We start from the raw sequence: 12,317 nt of genomic DNA on the forward strand, positions 1-12,317 counted from the left end.
TATTATGGTAATGCATAACATTTAAAACAAAACCAACAGAAAATAAAAACTAAAAATCCTGAATCAATATTCTATTAGTTCACAATGAAGTGTAAGTCTGAGTTAGTTTATCAAATACAATCTAAAAAGATATTACAATAAAATTTGTGGCTGTAATGTGAGGAAATCAGTAAAAGTTGTGGGGTGTAAATACTTCTGCAAAGCTCTGTAGCAAATGTTTCTAGTAAAATTTTTACTAAAAATAAACTACAAGAAACTACTTGAAATTTCTGTTTTGGTAATTTTGTATGTTTTCTATGGTAATGTAGTGTTTTGGGTTTTACAGTCTATAACTGTTGGTATTTTATTTTTTTCCGCCATAAACTTTTTTACCTGAGTTTCTTGTACTAAAGAAATGAAAACACAAACATAATGTTTTAGTTGATTCAGTCATATATTCAAAATAATCTTAATTTAGAACTTTTGCTCTAATAACATCAGTACCTTGGTACCGTTGGTTCAGGGATTGCAGCTCCGTCGTCTTCACTGGTAATGATAAAAAATTCAAACTCTGAACTGTAATGATCATTTGATCAATAATGATCAGTTGATTCAAACACTGTAACTCTGTAAACATACCTTCATTGTCTCTCTGTAGGTGCTGCACCTCCACCTTCAGTGCTGCCACCCAGGCGCTCATCTGTCTCAGAACAGCATTGATGTCCTGTGTGCAGGTCTGATGCTCAGTCAGAGGCTCTGCTTCTCCCACTTGGTCCTCTCTTTGCCGTACATGTGACAGAATGTCATTGTCAGACTGAACTTGCAGCTCAGCTGTAGAGACAGAGCAGACTAGCAGCAGCAACGGAAGAAACATTTTCATTTCCATCCTCAGTGTCTCTGGAGGTCCACTCTGCTGTTTGAGACTTAAATAGGAATAGAGTTTATTACTGATTAATTATTACCATACTATTATCAGAAATGAGATGATAAGACTTGTTACTTTAGACTTGACCTATAAAAAATCTAGGATCATACAGAATATTATATAACCTGTTTTCAGGAATGTGATTCTGAATATGTGTTTGAAAAGTTCATATGGTGGGAAAATAATGACTTAAAGTTCAAAGGATTAAATTGTTGTTCCAACTTGCATGAAAATAAATATTTGAGTAATGCATAAGAAGCTAAACAAAAACATAAGAGGTCAGTATTGATAAATAATTCCAGTACTTATTAAATTCATATATTGAACCTGTAGATAAAATGGTTTTAATTTTACAAGTGTCAGTATTTTAAGATAAATGGTTTAAATTTACTAAAATATCTAATAATTCTGTGTAAAGGGTTTCCCAGTTAGACGTTATTTCACTTTTATTATCAGAACTTGTTCAGACAATCCAGACCAAACATTATAGTTTATCTGTTGATACAGTATATAAATAATATTTCTGTTCATTCTCTGCTGCTCTGTTTTGGAGTCTTTGCATCCTGCATAGTAGAGGACTTTAGCCATGCTCATGTCAGGTATCAGGTTGGTTTGGATTTCAATTTCAATTTTTTAAAATCTTTTGTATGTAAATCTGTCACAAAAATATTTGTAGCACCATTATTTCTACCTCAATTTCAATAACACATGGCTTGAATTAAAGCTGAGAAAACTGCTGATACCTTAAAATATCTCTGAGGAGTCATGTCTCCAGACAAAAAAACTACGAACAGAAGTTTTTCTTTTTATCTCTCAACTTTTCCACTGCTTTATCTTCAGTGTTGTGTCATGAAAAGATGTAATAAATTACTTCCACAAATAGACACAATGTACTTCATTGTGTTGACACACCTTCCAACCTGCTTACTGTCAAGCAACCTTCAGACAGGAAACAGAGAAAAAACCTGATATCGTGCCTACTTTCTGCTCACTGATGATATGTGGAGTATGTTGTGTAAAGAAACGACAAGTACATTTTTATTTTAATGTCATGAAACTTTATTCACATTTTTTATTACATTACATCACATCTTTCTCTGTTGATTCACCTCCATCCAGTTGAGGCTTCCAGCCTTCAGTGGACAGAACTGGTGGTGTTGGAGTGCAACTCAATTCCTGTCCTTCCCATATACTCATATCAGTAAGTGAAGTTTATTTATAGGGAGCTTTTTAGAGACATAAAATCACAAAGAGCTGCACAATAGAAATTAACCTTAAAACTATACAAAACATAAAACAAACCTAGGAAACACTTTAAAGCCAAGAGATCAAAGCCTGTTTAATATGTATATTCATCAAGAAAAATAATCTTACCAAATTCTGAGGAAGAGTTGAACGATCGTCCAACAAAAACTCAGACCTACTTCAGCTGTATTGAGGCTGGAGTTTGTGTTTTTAAATAGCTTCTCCGACTGAACACTAAGATTCCATTAGACGTGTGGAGACATAAACTCCAAAGTATTCTTTGGATTTTCAAAATGGTTCCAGCTCAATTTTGACTGCATCCTTTTCCCCTTTGGTGGGGTTCACTCTACGCTCCTTTGAGCCGCGTTGATGTTGCAACTTAACATCAGGTTAAAGATCTGCGCTTGCCTGTTCCTCATGATGCGCGAAATATTGAAGATAATGAGGAGCCTGCCAGGGCGTTCAAAACTCAGTCATATACAGAAGCAAAAAGCGAATGAGGCTTAACTCTGATCCAAATATACCTCTCCTGATTTCATCCATGATGCAGCCAAGAAATACTTAAAAAAAAAAAAGACGACAAAATGTCTTCAGTGGCAGAGTGTCGGTTTAAGGAACAAGTGAAACATTCTTCCAGTTTTATTACCTACCCCACACTCCTTACACTCCCACAGGGAGGAGCTGAGCTTTATTTCCTGAAAGGTAAATCTATTTTTTCTTCTGTGGCCCACAGTTCTTCCTGCTATGTATTTCCAATGCACTGACGTTATGCAGCTCTGGGTAGAGTATTTTTATTTGCCATGATAGCTAAATGTATATTTAATTTATGAAGAAATATGACTTTATTGATTACTGTGAAGTCGGTCTCAGTAAGAGAACAGTTCTAACAGTCACTCCCTGTTTTGGTGTATCTCCTAAAATACAATAATGTTAGTGGCTAAAATGTGAAAAAGTTATAAAAGTATGAATACTTTGTGAAACTTTTCTTTATTCCATTCTTAAATAAGCATGCAAATGGTCTATTCACATGGATAACATGAAAATACTGTCATGAGTTTTATGAGGCAGAGAAAAATGAACAGGAATTGTTTAACTTTGTCAAAGGTGTAAATCTTTATTTGTACTTAAGAATTTTAAAATGTTTTAAAATATGACAACCAGAGAGAACTGGCGTCTGAGGCCAGCCCAGGCCAGGCTTCTCCTCCAGAACCACTGCACATAATCATTGCAGGGTTTCCTGATTTTTGTTTTATTTGATAAATAATTTTTTCTTGTACCATCACCTCCAGAGATTCCACAGTTGATTGCTTCACTAAATTGAGTTAATGTGTTAACTTAATTTCAGGAGCTGGGCCCAAACCACACCTCTAATTATCCAGGCAGCTTATTTATACTTTGCTCACCCACTCATCTCAGTCTGTTACGTTTTGTCAACTGTCAGACCCGTGACTCTTGTTCAGATTAGAAATCTACAAATTCAGCTCACCACGGAAGACGATGTGTCTTTTTAGCTCTACCGTTCTGATTCAATACTCCATCTGCTGTCAAACATTCTCCTGTCCCAGTAATTACACAAACTCCGTGATCTTCGATTCTTGAGCTCCGTCTCGCACTGCAATACCGTCAGTTCAACATCGGTCCGAGGTTCATCCTTCACCTCCAACAACACTCCACAGACCACTAAGAGATGTCAGACATCAGGCTTGTTCCCCCGGGCCACCGCCGCCTTCTGGAGTTTTGTGGAAAATTTTCTTTAAACCGTTTGAAAACTCAAAGAACCAGAGAAAGAATATATTCTTAATTGGTATTTATTCCAAGGCTCTAGAGCGTTCGAAGATTCTGCTCGACATCACACTGAGCAGTCAGGAGAAAGAGCCCTGAGCAGAGCACAGCTTACAGTTTTATAGGGAAAGTTTCATTCCATTCACATAGTTTGACAATCTACTTGATTACAGAACAGACAGCAGGCACACTAAGGTCATGAGAGAGAAAGAAACAATTCAATGATTTCATTATAACGATAAGACCAATGATACTGTTATGCACTAATTCAATTAATAATCATAGTAGCCTTATAAATTTCCACTACATTATGCAAACATGCAAACAAAACAAATGTCATCTTAAGATGTGATACAGTTAATGGGATAGACTAAAATTATACACACATTTGAAAGAAATTCCGAATTACTGTTTCTACAAAGTGTTTCATTAGAAAATGGGGTTTAAATAGACAGGTTTCTCATCCAGATCCCATAAAGTTTGTAAATGACACTTTAATTCAGATGTTCTTGTTCAGTAATTATGTTCTGATTTAAATTCAGAGTGCAACATAATTGTAATAAACTTTATTTTACAAATTAATCCTCCATCCATTTTCTGTATACTCTTATTCCTAGTGGGGTCAGGAGAGGGGATGGTGCTGAACTGCAGCGAGACATTTCAGGTGAGACAGGCCACTAGTCTGTCGCAGGGCAACACAGAGACAGACAGAACGATCCACACACATGCACACATGGGGAGAATTCAGAGAAACCAATTAACCGGACAGTCATGTTTTTGGACTGTGGTAGGAAGCCAGAGTACCCAGAGAGAACCCACTATGCACTGGGAGAACATGCAAACTCCATGCAGAAAGACCCCAGGAATCAAACCCAGAACGTTCTTGCTGCAAGGCAACTGTGCTACCAACTGTGCCACTGTGCAGCCCCAAATGAATCATTTTCATAACAAAATTTTTGATGCAAATATGTTTTATTGTGGGTCTCTCTAAATCCTCCCTAGGTGTGAGTGTGTGTGTGTGTGTGTGTGTGTGTGTGTGTGTGTGTGTGTGTGTGTGTGTGTGTGTGTGTGTGTGTGCATGGTTGTTTGTTCTGTCTGTCTCTGTGTTTCCCTGCGACAGACTGGCGACCTGTCCAGGGTGACCCAGCCTCTCGCCCGAAACGTTCGCTGGAGATAGGCACCAGCAACCCTCCTGACCCCACAATAGGGACAAGGGTGTTAAAAAATAGATGGATGTTTTACTGTGATCCTGTCAATTTATCAGAAGAAAGAAATCATGTTAACTGCCTACATGGTGAAAAGCAGATGGCCACTAAAGGTAGTGTGACGCATGTAATTGTCATAAACCCATGACTTGGCCCACATACGCACAAATACAACATCTCCTATTTCTAACAGCACTGAGGCGCCATTAGAAGATTTCTGACTACCATTAGACTGATGCGACCAGGATGTACAGATTTGCTTTCCGTTCTTGATCAACCCAGCAGCTACAGGACTGGTAGAACCATGTCCATATAGGTGGACCTCAAAGTGATAGACTCCTCTTACTGGTGCAGTGAACAGCCCTGTGAAGAATCATTAGCAGAATTACAAACATTTTCCCAACTTTACTTTCAGAACAAATTTACCACATTTTAGTTATGACTGTAAACATATATAAAATATAAGGAGTAAATTGCAGCACCTGTTTCTGAGTTGTAGGCATTTCCGATATTAGTGATAACATATTTGAAGACCAGAGTTATATCGATGCTGAACGGTCCAGTTTCTTTGCCACCCGATAACACCAAAGAGACAGAGAAAGCCAGATGTTTGGCTGAGAGACAGACAGACATTGGACATCAAAGACTGTTATACAGCAAGAAAAAGTATTAAACATTGTAACATATTCCACAGTAAATATTATTTAAATATCTCTACTGACTGATAAATCCAACAAATTCACATTTACAAAAAATGTAAAAAAAAACAAAAAACCTTTGTCTTCTAAGACTTGTTGATAGGTCCTCACGTTGTTTTTGACAAAATCCACAGACTGCCTGTCTGTGAATATTAGTCTGTCTCTGGATTGTGTCAGAGAGCATTTAAATGATCAACAGGAAAATGCAATTTTTGGGTCAGGGGTTAGGTTTAGGATTGAAGTGCATGTGTATGTGTGTGTGTGCGTGCGTGCGTGTGTGTGCGTGTGCGTTTGTTTCTAATACCTTATGGGGACCATTTTCCTGACACATACTACATTGTGGGCAGTGGCGCAACTACACATTATTCAGGTGGATGCGAAAACATAATGTCCCATGTCTGCCCAGAAACGCCCTCTAGAATCCCACGTGGCTGCATGTCTCACAAACAAAAGCCTTGCGGTGCCTAGTTTCTATGTAAACATGGCGTCTTTCATTTTGACTGACTCTGCAGAGTATTTCTGAGTCTATTAGTTTAGCATTTCTGCCAGATTTTCACAAAATATCAGCCACGACAAGGGAACCAACAAGTTCATGTCATCTTTTTTGGACGGCATTAAGGTGTTTGAGCCACGCGATGCCTCCAACATTGTGCGTGTCACAGCGAAATGCTACCGGTTGATGAGGAAAACAGCAGATCCTCAGACCCTCAGCATAAATATAGCTGTGGACAAGATCACTGATGCCTATTGTTCTTGCAAGGCTGGGTAACTCGGGCATTCATGATTTTGAGGGTTACTTTTGAAACCAGTGATTTCTGTTGTTGGCAAATGTTTGAGTGTCCCTAGGCCTGATGCTAGCGTGGCTAACACGATTACAGTTTAGTAAAAAGACTTTTCAGGTAAAATAAAATCTTTAATGTATGTCAGATGTGGTACACATTGCATATTGATCTGTTCAGCTAACGTAAGACTGCAACAGACAGGCTTAAAGGTGTAGAAGTTGTATCGGTACTGCCATTATGCTGTACTTGGCTAAAAGGTTTTCATAATGGACGTGTTTATTATTGACTTTCTTTTTTTCATTCACTAAACACAAAGAAAGCAAAGCAGTAATACTTACACCAGCACACAATCCTTTGTTCTTATTGATCCTACGACCGTTGAGCTGCAAATGCGGTTGTGCACAAGCTTTGATCCAAGCAAGGCATTCCGTTTCAGATTTTTGGAAATATGTGAATTTTAGTTCCACAAATACAATCAGGATACCTGACATTGCCTGTACAGATACTCCACTGACAGTGGAGAACCATTCTTTTTCGAGTTCTGACGCAAAAACTTTCTGCCGGTCTGCTAGTCCACCATGCACATTAGCATGTGTTTACTACTGTAGCTTGTGTTTGTGAGACCGTCACGCACGTGGTAGCTGCGCTGTGACGTAAAATGGGCATTAGCCAATGAAACGCAGCCCCTGTGTTAAGGTCCATTGCAAGCTGCTGTTGAAATCTAAAGAAGAAGAAGAATGTGTCCATTTTCTTTTAGCACAGGCTAGTAGCAACACGAAGGATCAGCACTTTTACTGTTACAGTTACCGTTCGGAAACTACTGTAATCAGTTCAGTTAAATCTAAACTTGGCAACTTTTTCTTTTCCAATGTAATAAATGTGATATTCAATTGACCTGTTATGACTAAAATTTTGGGTGTCCGCCCCCCTCTGCTGCTGCTGCATCGTTGTGGAAAACCTGGAGCGGCAGAGATATCTGTGGCTTAAATGTTTATGTTTACTAGTTTAAAAAAAAAACTTTGGGGTCATAGTTCGGAAAATACAGACTATAATCCTTCCTGGATATTTTCTGTGAAGAACCCAGAGAGGATTATTTGGTTATTTATGTCATTAATTGTGTTATTATTTATTTCCTGACTTTTGTTCTGCGAAGAACCCAGAGAGGGTTTTTTGATTGTGCTTTCTGGAAAATGATACATGTTTACATTTAGACTCTCCTGCAATCGTCACACGTTTTTTGTTACAAACTGACTCCGGCCCCCCACCAGAGAAGGGAAAAGTTATGTGGCCCTCACAGGAAAATGTTTGGGGACCCCTGCCCTAAAGAAAGGTACGTCAGGTCAGGGTGAAGGAGCGCCCCCCTCCCCAGGTGACGATACGTGAAAGGTAAAACTCGCTACATTTACCTACATTTACCTCGTTATGTGCGCGAGGTGAAGGAGCGTAAGGCGCGCTGAAGTGTATGGGAAAACATCATCGGCACGCCATCTCCTTCAGACGGGGTTTTGACGCCACCTCTGGTGCTGCGCCCCTATGCGTTGCATGCGCTGTATACCCACTTTCTGCACCACTGATTGTGGGGATCCACTGCTCCTTGTGGGGACCAAAGCCTGGTCCCCACAAAGGGAAACACTGTTTTTGGGTCAGGAGTTAGATTTAGGACTGAGGTGTGAATTGAGTTTTGGTTAGGTTTGAGAATGTTCACTCTCGAGGTACGCGGGAGGGTTAGAGGGTTAGAATAAGGGTAAGGATAAGGTTTAGGCTGTAGAAATGAATGAAAGTCAATGGAAAGTCCCCACAAAGATAGCCACGCAAACGTGTGTGTGCGTGTGTGTGTGAAGGGGGGTGTGTGCATGTGTGTGTGTGTGTTTTATTTTTGCTATATCTAACCCTCTGAAGACTGATAGGCCATACAAGGACCAAAGCCTGGTTCTAATACAGTGGTATTATATATATATATATATATATATATATATATATATATATATATATATATATATATATATATGGTAAATATGGTTTTGTTTCTTTCCACTTTTTTGGGAGTTGAAGTTTAAGGAAGCTAGAAGCTTTAAAGTTAAGGTTTAAAGCTATGAGTTCCATGTTTATTTGTTTAATCTAAAGTGTTGCAAAGACAAGTTTCCTTCAGAGTTCACAAACCTTCTGCTTCTCTCTTCAGAGCCTCCACTTGGTATCTAGTGATGTTGGCCTTGACTTTAACAGTAGCCAGTTCTGCTGCCTGAGCTGGAATGAAAAGTGACCAAAGACTTGACATTAAATGAAATTTTATGCCTCTGCAGTAATTACTCTGAGGTTTTGCTTTGTTTTCTTGCTGATGTCTTCTCATGTCTAAAATTTATTGTATGGCTATAACAATAAGTTATAATAATTGATACTCAAAACCACTAATATGGATGTCAGTGTTGTCATTAGTGTCCTTCAGAGTTCACAAACCTTCTCCTTCTCTCTTCAGAGCCTCCACATACTTTTCAGTCTTGTCTTTAACAGCAGCCAGATCATCTGCCTGAGCTGAAATGAAACAATTAACGAAGAGATGAAATCAGTTCAAAGATTTTCTTAATTAATCTTAAGTTTTGCTTAGTAGAATAAAAAACTGAATTTGTTTGGAACAAAAATCTGCTTCTGCTTCTAAAGTTCTAACAGTTCAGGTAAATATATTTGCAGTGCATGTATCGCCTTTTATAATGTTTTTTTAATGCACAGTCATTAAAGAGTTTTGTCACAGTGGCGTGAAAATAATGAATGTTTCCACATTTCGTCATATTAATGTCACAAATATGTTCAATTTTTGTGACATTTTATAAGACAGATCAATGCAAAGTAATGTATAATGTATCATTTTATACTTTTTCACAAATTGCAATTTTAATGTTATATGTATTTGATTTCTCTTAACCATAATATGCTTTAATAAACTCCAGAGCAGCTTGAGATAAATCTATATCTTGGCTTTCTTCTATTCTTCCTCTTTCTCTTCTCCCTCCCTGAAGGATAAGTGCAACGTTTAGAGAAACTTTGCTGTAAAGTTGCTCTAAAAAGTGTCATTAAGTGTCATTATTTTAAAAAGTGTCATTATTTACCGAATGACACTTCATGAAAACTGTCATAAACATTCATGAAGACTTCTTTATGTTCATGACAGCTGTTATGTCAGTCTTATGCACACCCCTTCAAATAAAGTGTTACCCACATAACTTTGTTATAAGACAAATAATATTTGTTTTAGCCACAAAATGATTATATGCTCACTAGCAAACAACATATCACCAACTACAGCTTAGAGCAGCTCATCGATGTAGCAGCTATGTAGCCTGATGTAGAAACATTTTGCTAGACAATGTCAAACATAGAGAAGATTTAATTATTATCAAATGTTATCAAACACTGCATTTTTAAGCCAAAAATACCTCAGAAATATACAGAGAATCAACAAATTTAAAGTTTAACTCAGTTTCACAAAAATATAAACGGTGTAGCATAAATGTTTAGCTGTTGAACTGGACCATTCCAGGTCGCTATCAAGCTAATTTTCCATTAGCAGCTTTACAAATCTTTTACATTACATTACCAAGGCATATTAAAACAAGGTTATCTTGGCTTTCTTCTATTCTTCCTCTTTCTCTTCTCCCTCCTTGAAGGATAAGTCCTTTTTTCAGACTGTTTTGCTAACTTAACTTCTGACTGGAGCTTTGGACGTTTGGATGCTCTGCACATTCCACGGCAGCTCATGTTGCCGGGGAAGCATGCGATATCTACCGCGGTTACCAGGGAGCCCCCCAAGAGCAATTTATTTTTTTCTTTTTATCCATAAATAATGATTTCTACATACATTATTATTATTATTATATATATATTATTGTAAAAACAAATCACTTCATAGTGAAATTGTGTGTTTTTGATATTATAATGACATAGAAATAATTACTTAAAAAGAAAAAATCAGCTCCACTGAGGGGGCCCCTTAGTAGCCTTGGGGCCCTAAGTAGCTGCTTAGTTTGCTTATGCCTTGGGCCGGCCCTGGACCCAGGACAGATGTGGCTACTATCTAGCAGCTTGCTACCATCACATGTGTGAATGGCTGAGTGTAGTGTGAATCGCTTTGGGGTTCCATGGACTTGATAAGGCGCCATTTAGCATTTACAGTGTACATCTACAAAAACCGTAGCTAACATTTCTACTGAAAAATAAACTACATACCTTTAAGCCGAGTTTCTTGTTCTAAAGAAAAGAAAACACAAATACAAAGTTTTAGTTCATGACCTGTCATATTTAAGATAATCTTTATAACTTTTGCTCTAATAACATCAGCACCTTGGTACCGTTGGTTCAGGGATTGCAGCTCCGTCGACTTCACTGGTAATGATAATAAATAATTCAAACTCTGAACTGTAATGATCATTTGATTAATAATGATCAGTTGATTCAAACACTGTAACTCTGTAAACATACCTTCATTGTCTCTCTGTAGGTGCTGCACCTCCACCTTCAGTGCTGCCACCCAGGCGCTCATCCTTCTCAGAACAACATTGATGTCCTGTGTGCAGGTCTGATGCTCATGCTTTGATTCTCCCACTGGTCCCTCACTTTCCTTTACACTTTCCTTTACACTTTCCTTTACACTTTCCTTTACACTTTCCTTTAGAGGTGACACACTGTCATTGCCATTGTTTTTGTCAGACTGAACTTGCAGCTCAGCTGTAGAGACAGAGCAGACTAGCAGCGGCAACAGAAGAAACATTTTCATTTCCATCCTCAGTGTCTCTGGAGGTCCACTCTGCTGTTTGAGACTTAAATAGGAGCCCAGCCTTTTTATTGCTGACTAGGTATTGTCATAGTCTTATCAGAAATAAGATAAGACTTGTTATTTTAGCCTTGACCAATAAAAATGGCAATCTAGAATCACACAGAATGTTACATTCATTTGTTGCAGGAATGTGATTCTGAATGTTAATTAGAAAGTTTAGAAACAACTACTTAAAGTTGAAAGGTTTTAAATTTTTGTGTCAACTTGCATGAAAAATAAATATTAAATTAAATAATTCATAGCAAGCAGAAAAAAAGCATAAAAGGTCAGCATTGATAAATAGTTACTAAATTTACATACTTAACATGTCAGTAAACATGTTTTTTATAGTGTCAGTGATTTGAGACAAATGGTTTAATTGAGGTTTTACCAAAATAACTGAGATTTCCTTATAAAAAGGTTAAAATCAGGTCATTTGTCATAAATTGTTCAAACAATCCAGACCAAATATAATAGTTTGTCTGAGGTATAAATAATATTTTTGGAATATTGGCAGGTAAACAATGACTAAAGGAGTGGAGATTACCTGATCACTGTTCTAAGACCGACTTCACAGTAATCAAAAAAGTAACATCTATTCATAAATTAAACTAAGCAGTTGGATATCTTAATCAATAAAACTACTCTAACCAGAGCTTTATAATAAATGATTTTGCAGAAGTGCAGCGGAAATTAGTAGGAAGGACTGTGGGCCACAGTCTGTCGCCAGAAAAGGCTTTTATTGTGCTAAGAACAAGGACAAAGCTTACATGGGAAAGTCATGCAGAATTAGTCAATAACCTAGAATATACATCATGATGATGCTTGTCAGATTAATAGTCCTTATTGAAAATAAAAACCTTTTCGAAGGTATTAAACATACTCAGAGATGTAAAG

General features: G+C 37.6%; 1 protein-coding gene across 1 annotated transcript; it reads right to left on the bottom strand.

The window, feature by feature from the left end:
* Window positions 1–3,941: 3,941 nt before the first annotated feature.
* On the bottom strand, window positions 3,942–11,430 carry LOC103468324 (uncharacterized). Its single transcript, XM_008415333.2, has 7 exons — window positions 11,087–11,430; window positions 10,949–10,990; window positions 10,835–10,855; window positions 9,071–9,145; window positions 8,777–8,860; window positions 5,619–5,750; window positions 3,942–5,499 (listed from the first exon to the last, which is right to left on the bottom strand). Exons 1-7 carry the CDS (start codon window positions 11,385–11,387, stop codon window positions 5,219–5,221), a joined length of 936 nt encoding a protein of 311 aa, XP_008413555.2. The 5' UTR covers window positions 11,388–11,430; the 3' UTR covers window positions 3,942–5,218.
* Window positions 11,431–12,317: the final 887 nt, after the last annotated feature.

Source organism: Poecilia reticulata, chromosome 8 (assembly GCF_904066995.2).
Source record: "Poecilia reticulata chromosome 8, P_reticulata-male-v2, whole genome shotgun sequence".
NCBI lineage: Eukaryota > Metazoa > Chordata > Actinopteri > Cyprinodontiformes > Poeciliidae > Poecilia > Poecilia reticulata.